General features: G+C 55.7%; 2 protein-coding genes across 5 annotated transcripts in view; both read right to left on the reverse strand.

Moving 5' to 3' along the window:
- USP36 (ubiquitin specific peptidase 36) overlaps window positions 1–3,959 on the reverse strand; it is a 36,725-nt gene extending 32,766 nt beyond the window's left edge. For 2 of the 4 annotated variants that reach the window (XM_043585689.1, XM_043585688.1), the window contains exons 1-2: window positions 3,755–3,895; window positions 1,123–1,273 (exon numbers count right to left, since the gene is read on the reverse strand). The gene's annotated coding sequence lies outside the window, so the exon portion shown is untranslated. Of the gene's footprint in view, window positions 1–1,122; window positions 1,274–3,754 lie in introns of all 4 variants that reach the window. The other 2 variants (XM_043585686.1, XM_043585687.1) reach the window with 2 other exon arrangements.
- An 8,288-nt stretch (window positions 3,960–12,247) lies between these two features.
- The window catches only part of TIMP2 (TIMP metallopeptidase inhibitor 2), a 48,250-nt gene continuing 37,386 nt past the window's right edge, over window positions 12,248–23,111 (reverse strand). Inside the window, exons 3-5 of the mRNA XM_043585720.1 lie at window positions 22,706–22,814; window positions 16,469–16,593; window positions 12,248–15,153 (exon numbers count right to left, since the gene is read on the reverse strand). Of these exons, the coding sequence (XP_043441655.1) occupies window positions 14,956–15,153; window positions 16,469–16,593; window positions 22,706–22,814 (432 nt within the window). The 3' untranslated portion in view covers window positions 12,248–14,955. The remainder of the gene's footprint in view (window positions 15,154–16,468; window positions 16,594–22,705; window positions 22,815–23,111) is intronic.

Genomic DNA, 23,111 nt, shown 5'->3' on the forward strand with positions numbered 1-23,111 from the left:
TCTGTCTCTCAGAGATAGAGAAATAAACGTTAAAAAAATTAAAAAAAAAAACAAAAAAAAAAACATGACTTCAGAGGCACCTGGGTGGCTCAGTCAGTTAAGCGTCCGACTTGGGCTCAGGTCATGATCTCGCAGTTCGTATGTCCGAGCCCTACATTGGACTCTGTGCTGGCAGCTCAGAGCCTGCTTGGGATTCTCTCTCTGCTCCTCCCCCTCTCATGCTATCTCTGTCTCCCTCAAAATAAATAAATACACTTTTCAAAAGATGAAATAAATAAAATCCTTGAAAAAACAAAATTTTTGCAAACAAACCCAGAAACTTAAGGGGCACCTGGGTGGCTCAGTCGATTGAGCGTCCGACGTCGGCTCAGACCATGATCTCACGGTTCAAGGGTTTGAGCCCCGCGTGGGGCTCTGTGCTGACAGCTCAGAGCCTGGAGCCTGCTTGGGATTCTGTGTCTCTCTCTCTGTCCCTCCCCGACTTGTGCTCTGTATCTCTATCTCGCAAAAATAAATAAACGTAAAAAAAAGTTTTTTTTTTTGGTGAGAGTGCATACAGGCACACGTGCGCGTGAGCAGGGGAGGGCCAGAGAAAAGGAAAGGAAGAATCCCTAGCACGTTCCAGACTCAGTGCGGAGCCTGACACAGGTCTCGAACCCACAACCGTCAGATCATGACCTTGGGCTGAAATCAAGAGTGGGATGCTTAACCAACTGAGCCACCCAGGCACCCTGGAACTTATCTTTAAAAGACCAAGCACAGGGGCGCCTGGGTGGCGCAGTCGGTTAAGCGTCCGACTTCAGCCAGGTCACGATCTCGCGGTCCGTGAGTTCGAGCCCTGCGTCGGGCTCTGTGCTGGCAGCTCAGAGCCTGGAGCCTGTTTCCGATTCTGTGTCTCCCTCTCTCTCTGCCCCTCCCCCGTTCATGCTCTGTCTCTCTCTGTCCCAAAAATAAAAAATAAAACGTTGAAAAAAAAAAAAAAAAAAAAAGACCAAGCACAAATTCTTTGATTTGAGGAAACAAAAGAACCTTTCCTGAGAGTTGTTATCTAAGTGTTCCCACCACCTGAGCAAGCTGAACTCGGAGAAATGAGAAGATGCACAGAAACCTCTGCTGCCTTACCTGGGACGTCTGAACTTGGGCGTGCTGCTGTTGCAGCATGGGGTCAGGTTCTGGGCCAGAGCGGGCAGGTGCGGTGCGCGACCCTCAGATGCCCGAGCTCCTCGCCTTTGGCTTGGTAAATCACCAAAGCTGCAGGTCTGTCATTCAGAATCTGTGGGGTGAACAGAGCACCACGTGAGGCACGGTCCCCTCGGCCCCACTGCATGGACACAGAGCAGGGAGGCCGACGATCTCCCTGGAAGAGTCGGTGTTAAGGCTGAAGGAGTGTCGACTGCTGGATTTAGGAAGATTCTGGAGAAGAACTGAACGCACCAGCTACAAACTCTGCAATGTGCACACTAGGGAAGCGCTGCCCTCTGCCCTGCGTCCTAACCTTCAAACCAGGGACAAGTCCAGGGGCCAAAAATCTCCAGGGGGCTCCGGTCCAAAATGCTTTCCAGAAAGTGAGAGGTAATAATCACCTCCAACTTCCAGGTTTCATAGACCAGTAGAATAAAGAAAAAAAAAAATTGAAGGAGCAGAGAGAATCGCCACATTTTCACTTTGCTAAGTGCAGATTTCTTGTCCCTGCCATCCACGATCACTATGATTACATAAAATTAAGGTACTGAAAATTATTTTGCGGTGAAAACGTTCGAATGTATACAACGTGGGGGCGCCTGGGTGGCTCAGGTGGTTAAGCGTCTGACTTTGGCTCAGGTCATGATCTCACAGCTCGGGAGTCTGAGCCCCGCATCAGGTTCTCTGTCAGCAGACTTCGCTTCGGATCCTCTGTCCTCCTCTCTCTCTGCCCCTCCACTGCTCTGTCTCTCAAAAATAAACATACATTTTTTTTCCTTCTAAATATATGCAATGTGGAGAAATCAACATAGGGACCACCACGTTCTGTTTATTCATATCAGTAGTTACTTTGTGGGCCCAATCCATATTCCTCTCCCGTCCCCATGTTACCAACAGCAAATTTCAGATACATTGTATTTCATATCCATAAATAAAAGCATACCCACACCAAAATAAAGAGGGAGCATAATAAACATGATCTCAGAAGAAAAGCCAATGTGGAAACTGAAGATCCCGGTCTTACAAAAATCGCCCCATAATATCCCTGTTTTAATCAAGACTCATACCTCACTGTGCACAGGTGAGGGCACAGACAGACATGGGCCCAAGGGCAAATGTTGGGGGACCAAACAGCGAGGGGACGAACAGAACTCGGGAGATATAACCCGATTTATTTCAAGAGAAGTAATTTCAAGAACCCCTATCCCACCGCCCACTCCTCACTGTGGAAGTCAGAGATTTTTGAACAAACGTCATTTTCCAACTTCTGACAAAGATCGACCTCTGTGTCACCGATGCCGTCCAAAACATCAATAACCAAAAAGTTATTTCCCTCTGAGGTGCAGGAACCCAGAGAAAACGTCCTTGCAATCACCAGCAAGCCCTCTGACAACCTGCTCTTCCAGAGTCGGGAAGGATGCTCCCTCCATTCCGCGTCGCTGATGGTCCAGAACAGCTCGGGCTCCTGGGTGCCTAGTCCCACCTCCGAGAGCAGCCGGACACAGCTGCCTCATATTCACTCTCCCTCCGCCCTGTAAATTCACTTTTCCAGGATGAAATGCACTCAAGACTCACAGGGTCAACCACGTGCTGGTGGGGGAGGAGCCCCAGATGGACAGAGCCCCGGCCTCCCTGGGGCACCTTCACAGGGGGCCTCCGGGCTCTTCTGCAGAGGCGAGCAGAGCCTCCCTCTCCTTGGAGGCCGGATTCTCAGCAATCGCTTACAGAGAGCAGGCTGGACGCTTTCCTCTCTCATCGGTCTCGGATTTAGAATGCTACTCGGTCTAGCTCCTATAACCCCAGGGGAGACTCGACACTACCCACTAAAACGGGTGTTTTAACCACCCTGCTCCCACCTTGTCCTCACCCACTCGCATCCACCTTGACCATGACCCTGAGGAAGGTTACCTTCTCCGGGGGTAAGTCTTTCCCACGTTTTTCACTAAAAGGAAAAAAAGAGATTGCAGCACTGTTGCCCAACGGAACAGGCTCCTCCAGATTTTGACTTAAGCCATTTCAGAGAGTCTGGTTTCTGCATAAATGATGCTTCCGTGGGTAACGACCCTGTCCACGACCGACACAGGCAGTTGCCTCCTCCGACCCCCCGGAGCTCCTGGCTGGGGCAGGCTCTCCCCTCCATCACAGGTCAGGGTTCCCCGGGAACAGCAAAGAGGAAGCGTCCCGGACCCTTCCTGTGGAGCCCCCAGAACCCCGCGCGGACGACGCGCCCCTGACCCTCCCCACGGACCCGGAGCCCCTCGCGGGCCGCGCACCCATGACCCTCCCCGTGGACCCCCGAGCCCCTCGCGGAACGCGCGCTCCTGGCCCTTCCCGTGAACCCCCGAGCCCCTCACGGACACAGCAGCCCCGAACTGGCCAACCGAATAGCCCTGGGCCCTCCCTACGGGTCCCTGAGCCCCTCGAGGACGAGTACCCACATGTCCCCTGTGCGCCCCCCCCCCCCCGCCAGGGCGCACCTTCCCGCACCCCAGGCCCCGCGGAAGTCCTCCACCCGGCCGGACGCGCAGCCTTCTCTCGGCCCGCGCGCGGCCGCCACCCGGCCCCAGCCTACCCGGCCCTCGGTGGGCCCGGCTTCAGGCCCGCGGCGCTGGCGTCTGCTCCGCCCGGGCCCTGCACACGCACCATCCGGGCCTCGGGCGCCTCACACACGTGTCACCGCGACGCTTAAAGGCGCCGCGACTCTAGGCCAGCGCTGCCGGACTCGAAACGTCGTGGCTGCTTTAAGAGCAGCAGGCCCGCTCCCTGGGCCCGCCCACAGTCGCTCTACGCAGCCGATACGTCATCCCCTCATCCCGCGGCCCCGCCCCCTACGCGATGACGCAAGCACGCAGAGTCGGAGACGCCCCGCCCCCTGGGTCGGAGCCCGGCGAGTTCCCGGAGAGCACGTGAGGCGTCCGCTTCCGGGTCCTTAACGCGCAACGCACCTGGCGCGGTCTCAGACCCGCCGCGGCCTCAGTCCCGCGCCCGGTGCCCGGCGCGGGTGGTGCTGGTGTCGCGGGGTGTCGGCCTCGCTGTCCAGGGCCTTTAGTGACCGAGACCCGGACCGGGCGCGATGAGGACAGCAGGCCCGGAAAAGTCAGGGAGGGCCGAGCAAAGAGCTGCTGGGATGACTGTGGGGAGTGGTAGCGGTTGACCTCTGAAATGTCCGGGGGGGACCGTGTGCAATTCCCTGGCCCCACTCCCGACCTCCAAACGCATCATCCTGTGACGACTGCGTTCAGCTCTTGGTTGAATGCTTGCAAATACGCATTGCTTCTGCGGTATTTTAAAACATCCTTTTCACGAGACCCACTCCTCGCGTGAACGGGCAGGGGGGAGAACGAGCGGCTCCCAGCCTGACCTCCCGTGGCACTCTGACACTGACGAGGGCAGCGGGTGGGAATAAACGACCCAAAATCACAACCTTGCGCTCAGAGCCTTGTCTGCCTGCTCTTTCTTGGCAGGGAAGTCTGTGGCGGGTTGGGTGAGCTCCTGGGGGAACCGCCTAGAGCTAGTCTCCATGCCCACGCTGCACCCCGACAGTCCTTGGGGCCGGGATTGGACATGGACCCACAACAGGTGTCACTGGGACAAAATTCACCCTGTAGTTGTTACGTGGATGCTGGTGTCCTGAAAAAGCAAACAAGCAGAAACAAAACCGTAGGGGCCTGGGCCTGGGAGAACCCTCAGGAGCTTCAGATTGAGATCTGTTCCTGGGGTGAGAGCCTTCTGTGCCCCGAGACAGTGATTCAAACCGAGACAGTTCTCACTATGGTGTCGCCTGATCCCATGTGTAAGCGAGTGATTAGAAGTGTGGGGGCAGGTCCCAAGGGCTGGCAACCGACAGGGGAAGGAGGAGACTAGGCTTTTATCCCAGCGCTGCCCTAATTCGCGGGTTGCTTTTAACCTGTATTTCCTCATCTGGGGAATAAAGACAATCTCCAGCAGATCTGTAGCGCTTAACAAAACTGAACACCTTTGCTTCCATCGCTGAACTGATATTATGTGTCAGAGACCTAGCTGGTCTGTCGCCTTGCCAACATTCTATGCTTTAAGCCTCCCCGGCAACCCTACGCGCACCATCTCTGCAAAGAGGTGATGTGAGGGTTTAAACCCAGGTGTTCCCGGCTCCAGGTTCACACCATTGGCTCAGGCCCTCAGAGAGACCCCGAAGATCTGAGATGACAGGTTAGCCGAGAGGCTGCTGTCCTGCTTCACAAAGTAAGCTGAAACCTAGTAGGGAAGAGCTTTCCGCCACCCACACTCCCACCCTACCTCCCCCTCCTGACTCTCGATAAGAAGCCTCAGCGTGGAATCTCCTCGAGGTATGTTCAAGTAGGCCTTTCCTAAAGCGCTTAACCTCAAAGGTCACCAGAGAAATGCAAATGAAAACCACACCGAGGGATGTTTCACGCCCACTAGGACAGCTAAAATTGAAAACACTACGTGTTGGAGAGAAGGCGAGGCAAGCAGACTCCTAAAACCCCTAGGAGTATAACATGATGCAACCGTCTTGGAAAGAAAAGTTAAATGTTTCTTTTCAGTAACACAAACACCTGCCCCATGAGCCGACCATTGCTGTGGCCATCACCACTGTAACTATGCCTGTAGTCCAGGACCTTCCACATGGGCAGCTGCAGCCCTCTGCTCCCCCGACCCCCATCCTGGGAACGGTGGGTCCAGTAAGTGCCTGCTGGTCACCTCCCTGCAGGATCCACAAACACTTGACCCCACCATGCCCGGACACGGGTGCATTCCTTCTTGCCTAAACCGCCTCTCTTTTTCTGCCCTGTTGCCCACTTGGGCTGCTGGGCTGAAGCTCAGACCGAATCCTTGTCCTTTTCAGCTTTTCCAAGCTCCCCGGCATCCAGGAGGGTCTGGCCACTGGGGGTCACTGGCGAGACTGGAGGGCAAAGGAAAGGAGTGGCCGGGCCTCTCTCTTCCACCCTTTCTGCTTGGAACAGAGGAGTCTCTGGCTCCCTCCAGCGATGTGCACTGTGGTTCCAGCCTTCTCCCTCCCCAGCCTGTCCCCTCCCTGGGCTCTCGTAGGACAGCCTCCAACCTCTGTCCCTCTGCCCTAGAAGTGCTAACAGCTGCCTGTTGTTCTCTGGTTGGCTTCCATCAGGTTGTAAGCAATCTCTGCTTTAATCCCGTTTTTTTTTTTTTAAGTTTATTTATTTTGAGAGAGAGAGAGTGAATGGGGGAGGGCCAGAGAGAGAGGGAGAGGGAGAGAATCCCAGGCAGGCTCTGCACGGTTAGCACAGAGCCCGATGCGGGGCTGGAACTCATGAACAATGAGATCGTGACCTGAGCCGACATCAAGAATTAGACACTTGGGGCACCTGGGTGGCGCAGTCGGTTAAGCGTCCGACTTCAGCCAGGTCACGATCTCGCGGTCCGTGAGTTCGAGCCCCGCGTCAGGCTCTGGGCTGATGGCTCGGAGCCTGGAGCCTGTTTCTGATTCTGTGTCTCCCTCTCTCTCTGCCCCTCCCCCGTTCATGCTCTGTCTCTCTCTGTCCCCCAAAAAATAAATAAACGTTGAAAAAAAAATTAAAAAAAAAAAAAAGAATTAGACACTTAACCGACTGAGCTACCCAGGTGCCCCCAACCCCCTCCGTTTTAAAATCTGCACAGAGTGGTTCTGGTGTTCCTGAGTGAACCCAGGCTGATACAGACAATGACCCCAACATCCACCTTCCTGGTCCACATCCTGGTCTCCTCTCTCTCCCTCCCCATGTAAATCGTCAATCAACCAATTTTGCTAATTTTACTACTCAAATATTCCTCAAGCCACTGTCTTCCCTCCGTCTAATTGCCCAAATAAAGCCCTTCTCCCTCTGCACCTGCGTTTCTGGGATGGCCAAATCCATCACTCAAACTGCCAAATAGAATAATAGAGTTGAAAGGCCTACCCGAAAACACTGTGCACCTGCCTGAACCCTTCCCTGTCACCAGAAGCTGATGGGAGAGACAAGCTCCTTCGTATGGTCTCTAATGGTGCCTGGGGGGCTGGCTACTTGCTTGCCTTTTCCTCCTTCTCCCCCAGCCACTCCCTGCCCTGGATCTCTCAGCAGAGCTGAATCCAAGCGCGCCCCCCCCACCGACTCCCCAGACCCTAACAAGGCTGTCTTGTAGGCTCCAACCGGTCTTTGGGCTAAATTCCCTTTCCCACTTGCCCTTTCCAACTGCCTCAGGCACTACCTCCTCCAGGAAGTCTTCCTGGATTCCCTCCATCCCTGCCATTAGGTTTGTGTTGCCTTGGGCCTGCTGCACTTTCCATTTATATATTAATTGGAATGTTCTCTGGACTTCTCCCTCCCCTACCATGACTCTTAAAGCCCTCACTATGTCTCACTCATCCGAGTGTCCCCGGGGCCTGGTTCACTGCAGATATACTGTGCATGTAAATGTTCACGAAAACCAACCAAACAGAAAATGAAATAGGGAAGATGAGACAAGTGAATACTCTCTAAATCCTGAAGGAGAAAGGGAGAAAAACACTGAAAATAATAAAACGTTCTCTTTTTATTTATTTATTTTTTTAAGTAACTTCGTGCCCAGTGCGGAGCCCAACGTGGGGCTTGAACTCAAGACTGCGAGATCAAGACCTGAGCTGAGATCAACAGTCAGACGCTCGCTTTACCGACCGAGCCACCCAGGTGCCCCTCCCCTAAAATTCTTAATTCAAAAAAAAAAAAAAAAAAAAAAAAAGCGTAACCAAAATGAATCAAATTAGAACTTACCTTTTAAGAAAAATGTTTATTTTTGAGAGCGAGAGAGAGCACGTGCGTGCGCGCGCGCACACACACACACACACACACACAAGCAAGTGGAGGAGGGGCAGAGAGAGGGGGAGAGAGAGAATCCCAGGCAGGCTCCACACTGTCCGTGCAGAGCCCGATGCAGGGCTTGAACCTGTGAACCAGGAGATCATGACCTGAGCCCAAGTCAGACGCTTAACCACCTGAGCCACCCAGGCGCCCCAAGACCTTCCGTTTAAATCCCAGCACCACCTTGCATTGGACACTCAGACCTCCGCCACTGCCCAGGGTGCCATACGAACCAGGCTCAGCTAGATTGTTCTTTGCCGTAGTCTGGGCCTGCCTGGGAAGGAGGTAGGTACTGGCCCAGGGGGCCGTGGCCAGAAGCTTCCCGTAGGGAGTTTCAGCCGTGACTAATTCTCTCCGATGCCCGGGAGAGGAAGTGACAGGTGTCACACCCAAGCCCAGGCCAGAGGCTGAGAATCTGCCGGGGCCTCCTTTGCTCCTTTTTCTGGCCGAAAGCGAAGGACTCTGAGGCTCCGGAAGGTGGTGGGGACACAGAGGGAAAGAGCCCAGGTCTCTGAATCGCCTGAGGAAGGTCACCCAACAAATGTCCCCGTTGATCTCGGCAAGAAATCCCCTCTCTTTGTTAGCTTCGGAGATGTTGGGTCTGTTTGTTACGGAATCCACAACCACCTTGCCTGGTGCACCTTTGCTCCCAGATCGCAGGGCCCTGGGGCTGTGGGGTGCTGAGGCTGGTGCCACGCACCTGGGACCACAGCGGAGGGGGGTTCGATGCACCCGGTGTCCTTGGGGAAGTTGTCCTACGGCGACACCACGTCCGGGTTTATGCCGCACGCGTTGCGAGCACTCTCTTGCTCTCTTGAAAGTGTCCCAGTTTGGAAGACAAATTATATAGAGACGATTCTTCCAGACAATTGAATTTGACCCTTTTTAAGTTTACAAACTACAACCCATCACAGGCATCTTGGTGTTTTGACGTGTCTTAGCTGACACTGGGATTTTATTGTCATCCTTGCTTCAAGTCTGGCAAAAACTTGTTCTGAAAACTAACGCATGCAAAGCAAAACAAAAGCCACTACAAGGCCCTTCTTCATGCAAACGGAAGGCAAAATGTCCCCAGGAGGGAGACAGTCTGGGGGAGGGTAAGCTGCTTGTGCCAGGCTGGTGGCTGGCGGTCCTCAGGGATGCTGCGGGAGGGAGGAGGCCAGACCCCGCCTCTGCCCGGGTTCAACCCCAGCCCCAGTGCTTACTGGCCGGGTGCCCAGGAAACGGACCTCCCTATGCCTCAGACCCTTTATCTACCAACCAAGAAGGATGAGAGCACGGGCTTCTCGGATTTGGCCCGTGTCCCCTGGGATAACGTACGTGAAGCCCTCGGTATGAATCCTGGCGTGGAATAAAATGTTAGCTTTGACCAGGATTATTATTAGAATGATTTGCTAAGCAGTTGCCCAGGGGAGTTCAGGGTCGGAGTCTCCTGAGCCTGCGGAAAGTCACAAACATGAAAGGGTCAGGGTGTGTATGCAGAAGTTCCCACAGGCTGCTCTCCTTCAGAAGGTCTGCTTCTGGGCTGGCGTCTGGGAACGTGGATTTCAGGAGGGGTCCCCCTCTTAATCTCTGATAAGAACACATGCTGGGGGGGGGGGTCCTGGCTGGCTCAGTTGGTAGAGCATGTGACTCTTGATCTCGGGGCTGTGAGTTCGAGCCCCAGCTGGGTGTGGAGATCACTTAAAATAAAATGGGGGCGCCTGGGTGGCTCAGTCGGTTAAGGGTTCGACTTCAGCTCAGGTCACCATCTCCCAGTTCGTGGGTTCAAGCCCCGAGTGGGCTCTGTGCTGACAGCTCGGGGCCTGGAGCCTGCTTCCGATTCTGTGTCTCCCTCTCTCTCTGCCCCTTCATAATCCATTTGTTTCCTGAAGGAGAAAATCTGCTATCGGAGCTAACAGTTTCCCCAAATCAAAGGGCTGCCTTTCACCGCAAAGGATTCACGGCAACTGTGTGCGACAGGGCGGGTTGGGGGGGTCAGCTCAAAGCTCCAACCCAAGGCTAAAGATAGACCCTGTTCAGAGAGGAATTTCAAAGTCTTCATGTAAAATCTGTGGGAACAGCAGACTGTCCATCGTAAAACTGACCCCAGGAAAATATGTGTAGCTCCGCTGTGACTTATTGTTGCTAAGTTAGATCAGTTAAACACACCCATTAATAATTAGGAGGGAGGGGGACCTGGGTGGCTCAGTCGGGTTAAGCGTCCAACTTTGGCTCAGGTCACAATCTTATGGTCCGTGAGTTCGAGCCCCGCGTCGGGCTCTGGATGGCTCAGAGCCTGGAGCCTGCTTCGGATTCTGTGTCTCCCTCTCTCTCTGCCCCTCCCCCGATCATTCTCTCTCCCTCTCTCTCTCTCTCTCTGCCACTCCTCTGCTCACACTCTATCTCTCAAGAATAAATATTTAAAAAGAATGAAATAAAATAATACAATAAAATAGTTTGCAAAGATTAAGAAAACTGGGATAACTGTTGAAACGGGATCACGGGTGCACAGTTTGTTCTATCGTTCTCTGCCTTTGAAAAAAAAATTTTTTTTAATGTTTATTTAGTTTTTGAGACAGAGAGAGAGAAAGAGAGAGAGAGAGAGCATGAGTGGTAGAGGGGCAGGGAGAGAGAGGGAGACACAGAATCCCAAGCAGGCTCCAGGCTTTGAGCTGTCAGCACAGAGCCCGATGCGGGGCTCGAACTCACGGACCATGAGATCATGGCCTGGGCCAGAGTCAGGCGATCAACCGACTGAGCCACCGGGCACCCCTCTGCCTTTTTTTAATGTTTGAAAATTTCCACAATAAGTGTTTTTCCGAAGTCCGACTTGACCTACGTTACATAAAACAAACAAACCGGGTAGCAATCATGTGATGTGCTCTTTGCAAAGACCCCGTGGGGCCTCCAGAGGGCCACGCGTGCCCAGGAAGCGCATCCGCACACCACGGGATGGTCTGGGTCCGTCCCCAGGCCACTCCCCTCGATTCACCCGACGGGAAGGACAATCCACACGGTTCTGCCACAGGTGACGTGAAATGGGTGACACTTAGTGGTTAGTGACGCAGACATGGGGGCGAACTTGGTCCTCTTGCCTCTTTGCTGCTCCAGGGTGGCGTCTGGAACTGTGTCCTCGCCGACCCGGCGGCAGCCGCGTAAAGCAGGGAATACACGTCTTCCAGTTTGTCCCAGGAAGATCCTGTTCCGCAAATGCGCCACGGGGTGGCTAAGGGCTCAGACAGACCATTAAAGGGTTTTCTTATGGCGACCTGGTGCGACGTGAGACTTGGTTCAAGTTTAAATCGCGACAAGGCCATCTTTCCTGGCTCGAAGGAGAGTGGGCGCGGGGAGGGAGGGGAACCTGCGGGAAAAACAGAGCCTTGGAGAGGAACTACAACGTATGGTCCTTACGAGGATCCTGATTCACACCAGTGGACCATAACAAAAGCATCCTATGGGACCATCGGAGATGTCTGAACACGGATACAGGCACATACCAATTACGCTTTTAGGGTGTGATTAAAATATTCTGGAACTGTGCTCCTTTTCATTTTTTAAAAAAACTTTTTGCTTTTATTAAAAAAAATTTTTTTTTTAATATTTGTTTTTGAGAGAGAGAGAGAGAGAGAGCTGGGGAGAGGCAGAGAGAGAGGGAGACACAGAATCGGAAGCAGGCTCCAGGTTCCAAGCTGTCAGCATAGAGTCGGACGCGGGGCTCGAACCCACGAACCGTGAGATCACGACCTGAGCCGAAGTCAGATGCTTAACCGACTGAGCCACCCAGGCGCCCCGGAAATGTGTTTAAAATAGTCCTTATATTTAAAAGACACGGACTGAAGCATTTACAGGTGACACTGTTTCACACCTGGAATTTCCCTGATGACCTCAAGTGGGGTGTGCGGGGTGTGGACATGGGCGAAGGACAAGGGGCAGGAGGTGCTCCCCGTCGAGGACGCAAGATGGGCACGGGGCTCTGCTCTGTGTGCTGCATAGCATAGCAAGTGGGGTGTGTCTGCTAGATGAACAAAGGGCCTGTGTCATGCGCTCTGCCCCTTGGCCAATTTCAAATCATCTTTACCACCGTCTGCCCCGTCCCTGCTGAGTTACCCCACGTTCTCCTCTGAGCACCCAGCCCTCTGTTTCTCTCGTAGACGAAGCACCCTCCCCCCTTCCACGGGAGCGACTCCTTTGGAGGTGTCGGGGCTGGTTCTTACGCCACCACGTCGGATACAGCCACACGGACAGAGCCAACGTTCTTGATAATACTGTTTATTGTCCATTGACCGAGCGATCACTCAAGAATGATACAAAGCATCGGAGACATGCGCAGTCTGCTTGTCAACGTTCAACAGCTCTTACGTGTTCCCAGCACAGGAAGGTCTCAGACTTCATATTCCAGCAAAAACACATTGCCCAAAAATTAAAAAAAAAAAAAAAAAAACCAAAAAAAAAAAAAAAACCAAAACAACAACAACAACAACAACAAAACAAAAACCAAGCAAAAACAAACACAGTCAAACAAAGCTTTTAAATTATGGCAGCAAGTCCGATATTTCTTAATACTTATCAAGCAAAGATTTGAAAATAACTACAATGTAAACTTCATTTTAAATATTTTGAGTTGCTTGAATGCAGACAAGAATGGTGGAAGAAACAAGCAGTGCTTAGAACATAACACATAAATTAGACAATGCCGAATGGAGAGCCTTCTCGAACTACACACAGGTTGCAATTATTTACTCTGACGGCATTTGAGTGGCTTTGCCTCTCGGCTGCCACTGGGCACTTCATCTTGATTTTTTTTGTTTGTTTGTTTCTGTTTCTGTTTCTGTTTCCCCGCTCAGCATGGCTAGAAGAACCAATGTGTGTGGATTAAGCAGGAAGGCCATGTTTTAGAACCAACCGACTCGAAGATCTTTTACTTTGTCACGACTTGAACCAGAGAACAAAAAGGTAGCAAATGGAAGAAGCGACCGTACTCAAAGAAGGAAACAGACGATCTGAAGGAATCCACCATCAAAGGCTATGCTTTCCATTCTGGGTCAAATGCTTCCACGATGCAGAAACCTTAACCAAAAAAAAAAAAAAAAAAAAAAAAAAAAAAAAAAAGTGCAACTCTAACACCTACCAAGGGTAATAAGAAACACAGCACAGGAATGATTACAACTGATGTCAGAAACAAACCCAAGACATTTAAAAAATCAGCAGAAACAGGAGTAAATGTTACATATGATAACACCATACAGGAAGCAAACGGGGGTGGGGTGTTATATTGATGGGAGGGGTCTGGTGTTCTCGTATATACTGCAATCACGTGGACTGGTCCATTATGACATCTTACAAACTCTCTATCACTGCACAGCATGAAAGCACCCTGGGAACGAGGGCGGATTCCTGGCTATTCTAGTCTGCCCTAGAAAGGGAAGTCATCAGAATCTACGCTGACCAGGTCCCAGCAGGCATGGGACTGACATGCCACTTGGGGCGGGGGGGTGGTCAGGAGTCTTACGGGTGTTTGGGGGTCACCGCAGAACAGAGCAGGCTTAGAACGTGGTGACTTTGGAAGCATTCTGCAGAGGGACCATTCACCGGCCGACAGACTTCGGTTTTAGCGCACGTGTGTGCCGTTCCCCAATTCGCGTGGCCAACTCAGCACGGGTCATCTTGACAACCCAAGGAGGAAGGAAAAGGTTGCCTTTATTGTTACCGAGAGATTTCTGCCTGCGTTCACCCCTATTTTACGGGCAGCAGAAAGCCACGGGTAGGGGACAGGTTTTCTAGTCCCCTACGATGTTTTGTTTTGTTTTGTTTTCCAACTGAGAGCGCCAACGGGACAAACAGAAGTGGAAGTTGGTACAGCTGTCACTTGGGTTCACGTCTTATCTGAGAATTCGTCTTTAGGAGCGTGAGGTGTTGGCCACAGCATCCGGAGGCCCAGCAGGGGACCCACCGAACCCACCCCCGTCCATTTCCCCCTTCCCGGGGAAGACTTCACGGCAGGCCCGGCTAACTTCACTCACAGGAATCCGTGCACAGCCCAGCGAACGTCTGTCTTTGAGGGAGGTCACACCCGCCCGGGAGGGGCTCTGCGGCGTGTGTGTGGGGGGCACAGCCAGCCCGGTGCGCCGGGCGCACGCGACCCCTCGCAAAGCCGACGTGCGCTCGAGGCCGGGACGAGGAGGGGGAAGCCGGAGGGACTTCGGCCGCCTGGGAGTAAACTGTCAGGGCGGCCGTGAGTCCCCCCCCCCCCCGGTGCCTGCCCTCAGGGCAGAATGCGACAGACTCCCCCAGAGTTGGGGTGTGGGGGGGCGGGCAGGACTGAAGCTGAAGCTTGTCGCCCACGCCACAAAGGCCCTGGAGCGTGGCTCTCACTGCAATTCTGCTGATCATCAGGGTCAGCGGGGCTCCTGCAGGAGGAAGCCACTGGTCCAGGGCTACTCCTGTACTTATGGGAGCCCGTGATGGGCACCGAGGAGGCCGGGGCACTTGCAAAGGGTGGGGACTGCCACCCTGGGGCCAGAGGCGTGGAGGCTGCAGGAAACGAGGGACATGCCCCTCTCAGGACGAAAGGGACCTGGTAGGCCTGCTACACAGTCTTGCAACGACCCTCGGAAGTTTCTGCAAAACGCACGTTCCCAGGCTCTGCCCTGACCAGGCCTGGGCGACTCCTAAGTGCTGTCTGCTCAGTGTTTGTGACAGTGGCCGGGCCCGTGCGTCCCACTCCCGTCCGCACCCGAGGGTGGGAGGCCGGGACGCACGCCGCCCAGGCTGGCGGATGGAGCGTGGGACCGCAACCACGTTTGTGAAGGGGCAGTGGGGGGGCGGGAGGAGAATCACACCAATATAGACCCGCTCGGATGACTATTTTATTCATGCTGCTTCCGGGAAGGGATGTCAGAGCTGGACCAGTCTGAACTCTTGGAGGCTCTTCCGTTGGCCAAAGGGGATGCTGTTGGCCTGCTTACGGGTCCTCGATATCGAGAAATTCCTGCTTGGGGGGCGCCGCTCCGCGGTACCACGCACACGAGCCGTCGCTTCTCTTGATGCAGGCGAAGAACTTGGCCTGATGTCCGTTGATGTTCTTCTCCGTGACCCAGTCCATCCAGAGACATTCGTCCGGAGACGAGATGTAGCACGGGATCATGGGGCAGCGCGTGATCTAGGAAGAGGGCGCGGGGGCGGACTCGGTCAGGGGCCGAGGCCGCGCGAGGTGGCACGTCCAGAACGCAGCCAGCCAACGCGCCCGGCCGAGCAACCGGGACTAGAGTTGAACCTGCCCCGTCAGTGCCCCGCCCCCGCCACTTGCTAAGCAGCTGCAGGCACCTGCCTGAAGCAGGGACAGGGCTGGGGGCGGGGGGGGGACCCTCGTGCATGGTGTCTGCGCCCCCAGATGCTGCAGGAGTGTGACCTTCGGGTTTCGGGCTAGCCCCACCCTCCTGGGAGCTTAACAACAACAAAGGGTCTTAAATTTTCCGGAGCGAGGCGCCAGTCAAATAAAAAGGATGCCGCTAGCTTGGGGCGCCCGGGTGGCTCAGTCGGTTGAGCGTCCAACCCTTGGTTTCAGCTCAGGGCACGATCCCACGGTTTCGTGAGTTCAAGCCCCACATCAGGCTCTGCTTGCGAGTCTCATTCTGTCTCCCTCTCTCTCTGCCCCTCCCCTGCTCATGCAGTCTCTGTCTCTGCCCTCCCCCCACCCCCCAAAAACTTTAAAAAAAGGATGCTGTCTTGTTCTCAAGCGTGTGTGGGCTTTGAGGGGGTCGGCAAGCAGCATTTTGGTGGAGGAACAAGAGTCTACGACAGGGAAAGGACAGAATTCAGTTTTGAGTTCACGTCGGGCACCGGGGGTTCTGCTCCACGTATGCAAGGCTGCGGGTCGGAATTTGTATTTTGAATGAGCTCAGGAATAGGTTAGCGACGACGGTGTGCCAGTAAGCACTGGGCCAACCGGCTCGGCCCGATCCCTGCTGCTCTCCGGCCCCAGACTCACTTCCGGTGGCAGAGGGGCCCTGGTGCCCGCGGTGTTTCCTGCGCTGGGGCTGGGGGCGGGGGCAGTGGGGTGCAGGGCGGCGGGACGGACGGGATGCAGGCCTGGGGATGTCACCGCGTACAGGTGCATCTGACGTGAGCGCGGCTGCAGCTGTGTTCGGCACAGCCTCTGTGCTGCTTTCAAGAAGGGGGGCTGGGACATTCTTTCCCTGTTCTCCCCACAGAATCCCTCCCCCCGGGAGGCTCTCCTTCCTGGAAGCCATAGGCCAGGTGGCTAGACAGCCCCGACCTCCCACGGATCCCTCTGCAGGGGCACGCCTCGGGGATCTGTCCCCGGCCAGACAGCCTCGCTGGTGGAGAGACCGTGCCTCCCCACGGCCCCGTCCTAAGGACCTCGTGGACTGAGAAGCCAGGGATCAAAGCCCAGCGGTCTCCCTGGAGACGGAGGTGATGAAGTAAAGGCCCAAAAGAAGGCGGCACCGGCTTACCTTGCACTCACAGCCCATCTGGTACCTGTGGTTCAGGCTCTTCTTCTGGGTGGTGCTCAGGGTGTCCCAGGGCACGATGAAGTCACAGAGGGTGATGTGCAGCTTGCCATTCCCCTCGGCCTTTCCTGGGGACACAGGGATCACCACGCTCAGGGCAAGATACACGTCCTCCTCCTGCCCGTCTCCTGCACCTGAGCGTGGCTGGGGCGCAGGGAACTTTACTACTGACAAATACCGAGTGTCATGGCCTGTGTCGTGTCTCCTCCCAAATCCCTGTGTCGAAGCCCGAACCCCCCAGCACCTCAGGATGTGCATTCGGAGCCTTCCCAGGGGTCATTAAGTTACATGAGGTCACAAGCCCTCCCCCCCCCATACGAACAGTGTCCTGATAAGAAGAGGTCCAGACAGACGCGCACAGAGGGACGAGCAGGTGAGGCCACGGGGGGCAGGTGGCCCTGCCCACGCCTGGATCTCGGACTCCCAGCCCCCAGGTCTGCGAGGAAACCAATCCCTGTTGGGGAAGCGGCCTCACGGCAGCCCCAGTGGGCTACTCCACCGTGGGTCGCTTGCTCTGAGTATAAAAGGGACGTGTGCTCGCCGTGGAGCACAGAACAGCACAACGGGGAAAAAACCTCCCGTTTCCATCACAGCTAACGCTTTGACGCATTTCCTTCCAATATCCTTTCGTGCCCATGGATGTGCGCAGAAAAAATCACGCCGCATGCAGACCATACTGTTTCCTGCTTGTTTGTTTGGTTTTTTTCAGACGTTTCCTCCATCTGATGAGGAACCGGTCTACCTGTCTGGGTTTTTCTACCACGAATGGCAAAACCTTGGAATCTCACGGAATTGGGAATCTGCTCCAAATTCCCTTCCCCGGGGCGGGGGGGGGGGGGGGAGGATGAGGCACTCTTTGTGTCTCATACCTCAGGCTCTTGGTTCTGCCCCTCCCTTCCTCTGCTGAAGAGTTCACGCTGGGGACGGCCTTGGCCTTAGCCAAGCAGGAGACAAAGGCAGGCAAGCGAATTCTGGCGAATGACAGAACGTAAGGAGGGCTCGGGAGGTCGTTTCAAGTCCCAGCCCTGTGACCGCAATGGCATCGCGTCAGGACGCACAGGTGCCCGGCGACGAGCGGCGGAGCCTGGCAGAGGGCAGGGGGAGGCTCCCCGGGGGGCAGACGGGAGCCTCGGGGGGCACCCTGGGCACACCGCACTCGGCAAAGCTCCGGTACATCCAACGTAACGACCTCAGGCACAGCACTGGGGGCGGAGAGAACCCGCTGACAGACACGTAGTTGAGTGACTAACGCGGCTTGTCGACTGCGGCGAGTAAATGCCACCGCGATCTCTGGCCAGGGGAGACACGGGCCGGCTCGCCCGAGGCTGCGAGCGGCACGGGGACAGCCGGTGCACCAGGCGGGTTGCAGGAGGCGCTCCCTGCACGCGAGTTCGGACGCTCTGACCTCTGTTTTGACGGCTCCCCTGACCCTTGGGAGCCCTGTTTTCCCTTGTGTCTGTTTGCACTTGACATTCTAGGTGAAGGACAGAATCAACAAGCAGGACTGCCACTGCAGCATTCATTCTGAGTCCCAACAAGTAACAAAGAGAAGTGCTTGGGTGGTTCTAAGTACTTTAAAAATAGGTATCTGGGGCGCCTGGGCGGCTCCGTTGGTCGAGCGTCCGACTTCAGCTCAGGTCATGATCTCGCAGTTCGTGAGTTCGAGCCCCGCATGGGGCTCTGTGCCGACACTGCGGAGCCTGCTTGGTATTCTCTCTCTCTCTCTCTCTCTCTCTCTCTCTGCCCCTTTCCTGCTCTTTCTCAAAATAAATAAGCAAACAAAAAAATAAGTGTTTGGCTTTTCCCCCCTACTTTCCAGGAGTCCAGAGCAGCTAAGGAGGGGAGAAGCAGACAGACGGCCAGTAACTTTCATTCCCGTCTCCTGGCTTCTCCTGGCGTGCATGACCCACGCAGGGAGGTACGCCGTGGCCCTCCCCTGGCCCGGCCGGGTCGTTCTTTGCAGACAGGCTGGGCCCGTGCTGGCTCTGCCCTCCCAACCTCTACAGGGATGTCTGCTGTCTTGCTTGGCTGGCATCAGCGTCCCACTTCCTGCCGCTTTTTGCCGTCCCTTTTTTTTTTTTAATGTTTGTTTATTTCTGAGACAGAGCACCAGTGGGTTAGGGGCAGAGAGAGAAGGAGACACAGCATCGGAAGCAGGCTCCAGCCTCTGAGCTGTCAGCACAGAGCCCGACGCGGGGCTCGAGCTCGTGAACCGCGAGATCACGGCCTGAGCCGAAGTCGGACGCTCAACGGACTGAGCCCCCCAGGCGCCCCCACTGTCCGTCTTCCCTGGCGACCTGCTCACCACGAAGTCGAGCTTCCGCCAAGACTAGGGCATGGAAGGACACGCGATGCAATGCAAACTGTCTGTCTTCTGTGGCCCTGGTTACGGGGATACCGGTGACCTCGGACGTCGGGTATAAGGTACAGCGGCATCTCCGGATCTTAAAAGGACACCCTTGCGGTACAGGGACGGGTACCAAGACTTGGGCGGGCACGCGTGATGTGCCCGTCTGTCACATTCTGCTACGTCTGCCTTGGAAAAACACACAGTCCTTTCGGACTGGAGAGGAAGACAGGAATTAATTAAAATTTGTAACTGAGGACCGTACGCTTCCTTTTCCTCTCGGAGGAGAGGACCGCAGAAGAAAATTACAGGGCCCATTCTAGAACAGCTCCCGCACATGAGTGTCTCATGGTGCCCGGCTCAACACGTGAACTTGAATCATCAGCCCGAGAGGAGGTGGGCTGCCTCGGGCCGGCTGAGTTGTCTGCTGCGCCCCGTGATTTCTGGGTGGCCCATCCCGACCCCAGGAGGACGAGATGGAGAGCCTGTGCTCAGAAAGTGAACACCAGACTGGATCCAGAGTTATCTCACCGAGCTGGGGAAGAAGTCAGATGAGCGAGGCCCCCCTGTCAAGGGTGGGCCAGCTGCTGCCAGAAGTGCCTTTTGTGGCTCTCAGGCCATCAGGAAATTGCAAATTAAAAATCAATTAAAAATAAGTAGAGGGGCCCCTGGGGGGCTCCGTCGGTTGAGCGTCCGACTTTGGCTCAGGTCATGAGCTCGCGGTTCGTGAGTTCGAGCCCCGCGTCGGGCTCTGTGCGGACAGCTGGGAGCCTGGAGTTGCTTCGGATTCTGTGTCTCCCTCTCTCTGCCCCTCCCCCACTTGTGTTCTGTCTCTCTCTCCCTCTCTCTGTCTCTCTCTCTCAAAAATAAACAAACATCAAAAATAAATTTTAAAAACCCAGCTTCATTCGGACACAGAAGCCTCTTCCTTTCAGAACAGGGCTGAACAACATAAGCAGGCTCTCCTATGACGTCCCCCAAAATAACACGAAGTAACCACTAGCAAAAGAACCACCACAAAGCTGCCGTGTGCACCTCGGCTCTCGTTTTGGACCCACGCTTTCCAGGCAGCCACGCGGCTTCCTCGCACTCTTCTCGGTCAGTGGGACGGGGACACGACATGCCAGGGCTCCTGACTGCTGGACAGGATCCACCTTCTGGGCTGTCCCCACTGCTGTCCCCCACTGCCCGTCCTCAGGGAGTAGAGGGCAGTGCCCAGGTCCTCGGAATCGCTGGGCAAGCGGCAGGCCTGACCACCAGGGGCTCCGGGAGAGGACGGTCATGTCCGGAGAGCCCCTGCGTGAGGGAGGGGACCGACCCCGGCTGCTGGGGCTCAGCCCTGCTGTGTGCGTGCTCTGTCTCTCTCTCAAAAATAAACAAACGTTAAGAAAAAATGCTGCTGCCAGGGCCACACCCCGGGAGATTCTGCTTGACCCGGTCTGCGGTGCTCCTTGGGCACCAGGGCTGGTAGCCAACGCCCCCCCGCCCCAGGAGTTCTCGCACACGGTGCGGGGAAGGGGCTGCTGGCTTAGAGGCTGGGCAGCGAGACCTCCACAGCCTGGACCCGACCAACGAAACGGCAGAGCGTGAGAGCCCGGCGCGGCCCGGGCGCGGGCGTGCGGAGATGTGCCCAACACCCTCCCCCCCCGCCTCCCCCTCCCCCCCCCCCGGCACAGCATCTGCCCAAAAAAGTCTGCACCCTAGACACACCCCAATGTCAAGCGACCAACGAGCCACCAAGCAGAACCTAACAACCGGTGTGGGGAAGCGGGTTCAGGCACACGCCCCCGGACCTGGGCCACGGTGTTCGTCTACTCGGTCTTCCTCATCTGTCCAATGGGGATCACGGCAGTGCCTTCCTCATAAGGGGTCGTAAGGATCGGACGGAATCTGCACGAAAAGCTTTTAGAGCCCGCCAGGGCCAGGAAAGGGGCGCCGCGATTTCCGGTCGCAGGGAGACGGGGGAGACGTGCGTGAAGCCAGGCCTCGGTCACCTTCCCACCCGGGAGCCCCCACCCGGAGGGGACCCTGGCCCGCCCCCCTTCCAGCAGCTCTGGAAGCTCTGCAGTTCGGGCGGCTGCCTCTAGAGGGCGACGTGAGGAGACGCGGGGTGAGGCGTGTAGGTTAAAGCCCGGCTCCACCCGATGCGGGAGCCTGGAAACCGTGGACCTGTCAGGGCGCCAAGTTCCCGCCACCATGCAAGGTTCTGTCTCCTTTGCCTTCTCTCCAGGGCTTATCTTCCTCATCATAAAAGCAACAGATGTCATTCGTAAAAATGTAGCAAGCATAGGGAAGCATAAAAAAGAGACACGCCTGAGGCTGACTGGCCCCCTGCACCTGCTGACCTGGGTCTCTAACAGCCGCCCCTGGGCACCCGCACCACGTGTTCTGGGCACCTGCCCGGCCCCGCCGGCCCCTGCGTCGCCGTGGCAAGCACAGCCAGGAAGGTCTCCGCTTCGTGATTTTGTCCCCATCCCTCTCTCTCCGATTGACTTTATTTTTCTTATCGGAAAAACAGGAGATGCCGCCAATGTAAAATGGTGCAGCTGCTTTGGAAGACAGTCTGGCAGCCCCTCAAATGCTTAAACGTGGTCACCATGTGCCCTGGAGCTGTACTCCCACGTATCGGCCCAAGAGAAATGAAAACACCGCCACGCGGACACCCGATCACAGGTGTGGACGGCAGCCTCGTGCCTGAGAGCGCGAAGGTGGAGACAACCCCAGCGTCCACGAAATGACTGGTGAGCGGGCAGACAGACCGCGGTCTGCTCGGCCATAGAAAGCGGACAAGTTCTGATTCATGCTACAACCTGGACAGAGCTGTGAAACGACCCCACGGAGTGAGGGACGTCGCGCACAAAGGACCACGCATGTTCTGTGACTCCATTCAGAGGCCTCTGAAACAGGGAAACCCACGGAGTCATGAAGTAGACTGGGGGGTGCTGCAGCTGGGGGAGGAGCGTGGAGGGGGGGGCGGCCAGCAAGGTAGAACAGTGAAAGGGTATGGAGTTCTCTCCGACGGTGGCCGTGGTTGCCCATCCCGATGATGGAGGTATCACACCAGTGAATGACTCCCCTTGAACGGTGAATTGCATGGTGTGTGAGTTCTAGCTCAAGAAAACCTAAACTGTAATAGATGCTCATAAGAAAACATTTAGGGGACTCCTGGGTGGCTCAGTCGGTTGAGCACCTGACTTTGGCCCGGGTCACGATCTCGCAGTCTGTGAGGTCGCACCCCACGTCCGGGCTCTGTGCTGACGGTGCGGAAGCCTGCTTGGGATTCTCTCTCTCCCCCCCCCCCCCGCCGCCCCTCTCTGCCCTTCCCCGGCTCGTGTTCTCTCTCTCTCTCAAAATACGTAAATAAACTAAAAAAAAAAAAAAGAAAGAAAAAAAAAGGAAAAAGACAGGATGAGCGGAGTCGCTGCACAGGTCGAGGACCTCATAACATCCGCAGATTTAACACAAGGTCTCAACCCCTCTCCGCCTCCCGCCCAGCCATGGGTGCCTCCGGCATCTCGCGCACGACTCCCCCTCAGGAGCAAAACGCAAACCCTCTCACCTCCTGGTGTCTGCCCGACCGCAGATTCCCCGTGGACACTGGTTTACTGTGTCTCCCCATGAAGCCACACCGGGTCCCCCGTTCTGGGGGGCAGGTGAGAATCCACCAGGAATTCGCAGTCGGGAAAGGGCAGGGAAGCCCAGAGACCTCGGGACGGCCTCTCGGCGTCGGGACCCGGGACTCTGTCCCGCCTCGTGGTTTCGCCAGGTCCCACCCTGGAGACGCGGCCCTGGACGGTCCCTGACAACGTTCCAGGGCATATCCACACACACACCTGCAATGAGATATTCCTTCTTCCCTCCGATGTCCAGAGAGACCCCGCACACAGCAGAGGAAGGAGCCGTGTAGATAAACTCTATGTCCTTGTCAGGTCCTTTGAACATCTGGAAAGGCAAGGATAAGGAAACGTGAGGAGAGCCGGTCCGCACAGCTCACAAGGTCCGGGTCCCACGCGTAACATCCCGGGGAGGGGCCGCCCGACCTGCACCTGTGGTGCAGCATGGGAAAGGGGGGGGCAGAAGGTTCTAGTGAGCTAGAAGGTGACCGTTCCCGCTGTAGACTGATTCTCTGGAGACACTCCTCACGTACTGTGGCAGCTATCAGCACGCTGGGCGCGACTCTTGTCACCTGGAGGAAACCGTCTCAGACGCCCGACTCTCCCTACCACCGACAAGGTCATT

The sequence above is a fragment of the Prionailurus bengalensis genome, chromosome E1 (assembly GCF_016509475.1).
Source record: "Prionailurus bengalensis isolate Pbe53 chromosome E1, Fcat_Pben_1.1_paternal_pri, whole genome shotgun sequence".
NCBI lineage: Eukaryota > Metazoa > Chordata > Mammalia > Carnivora > Felidae > Prionailurus > Prionailurus bengalensis.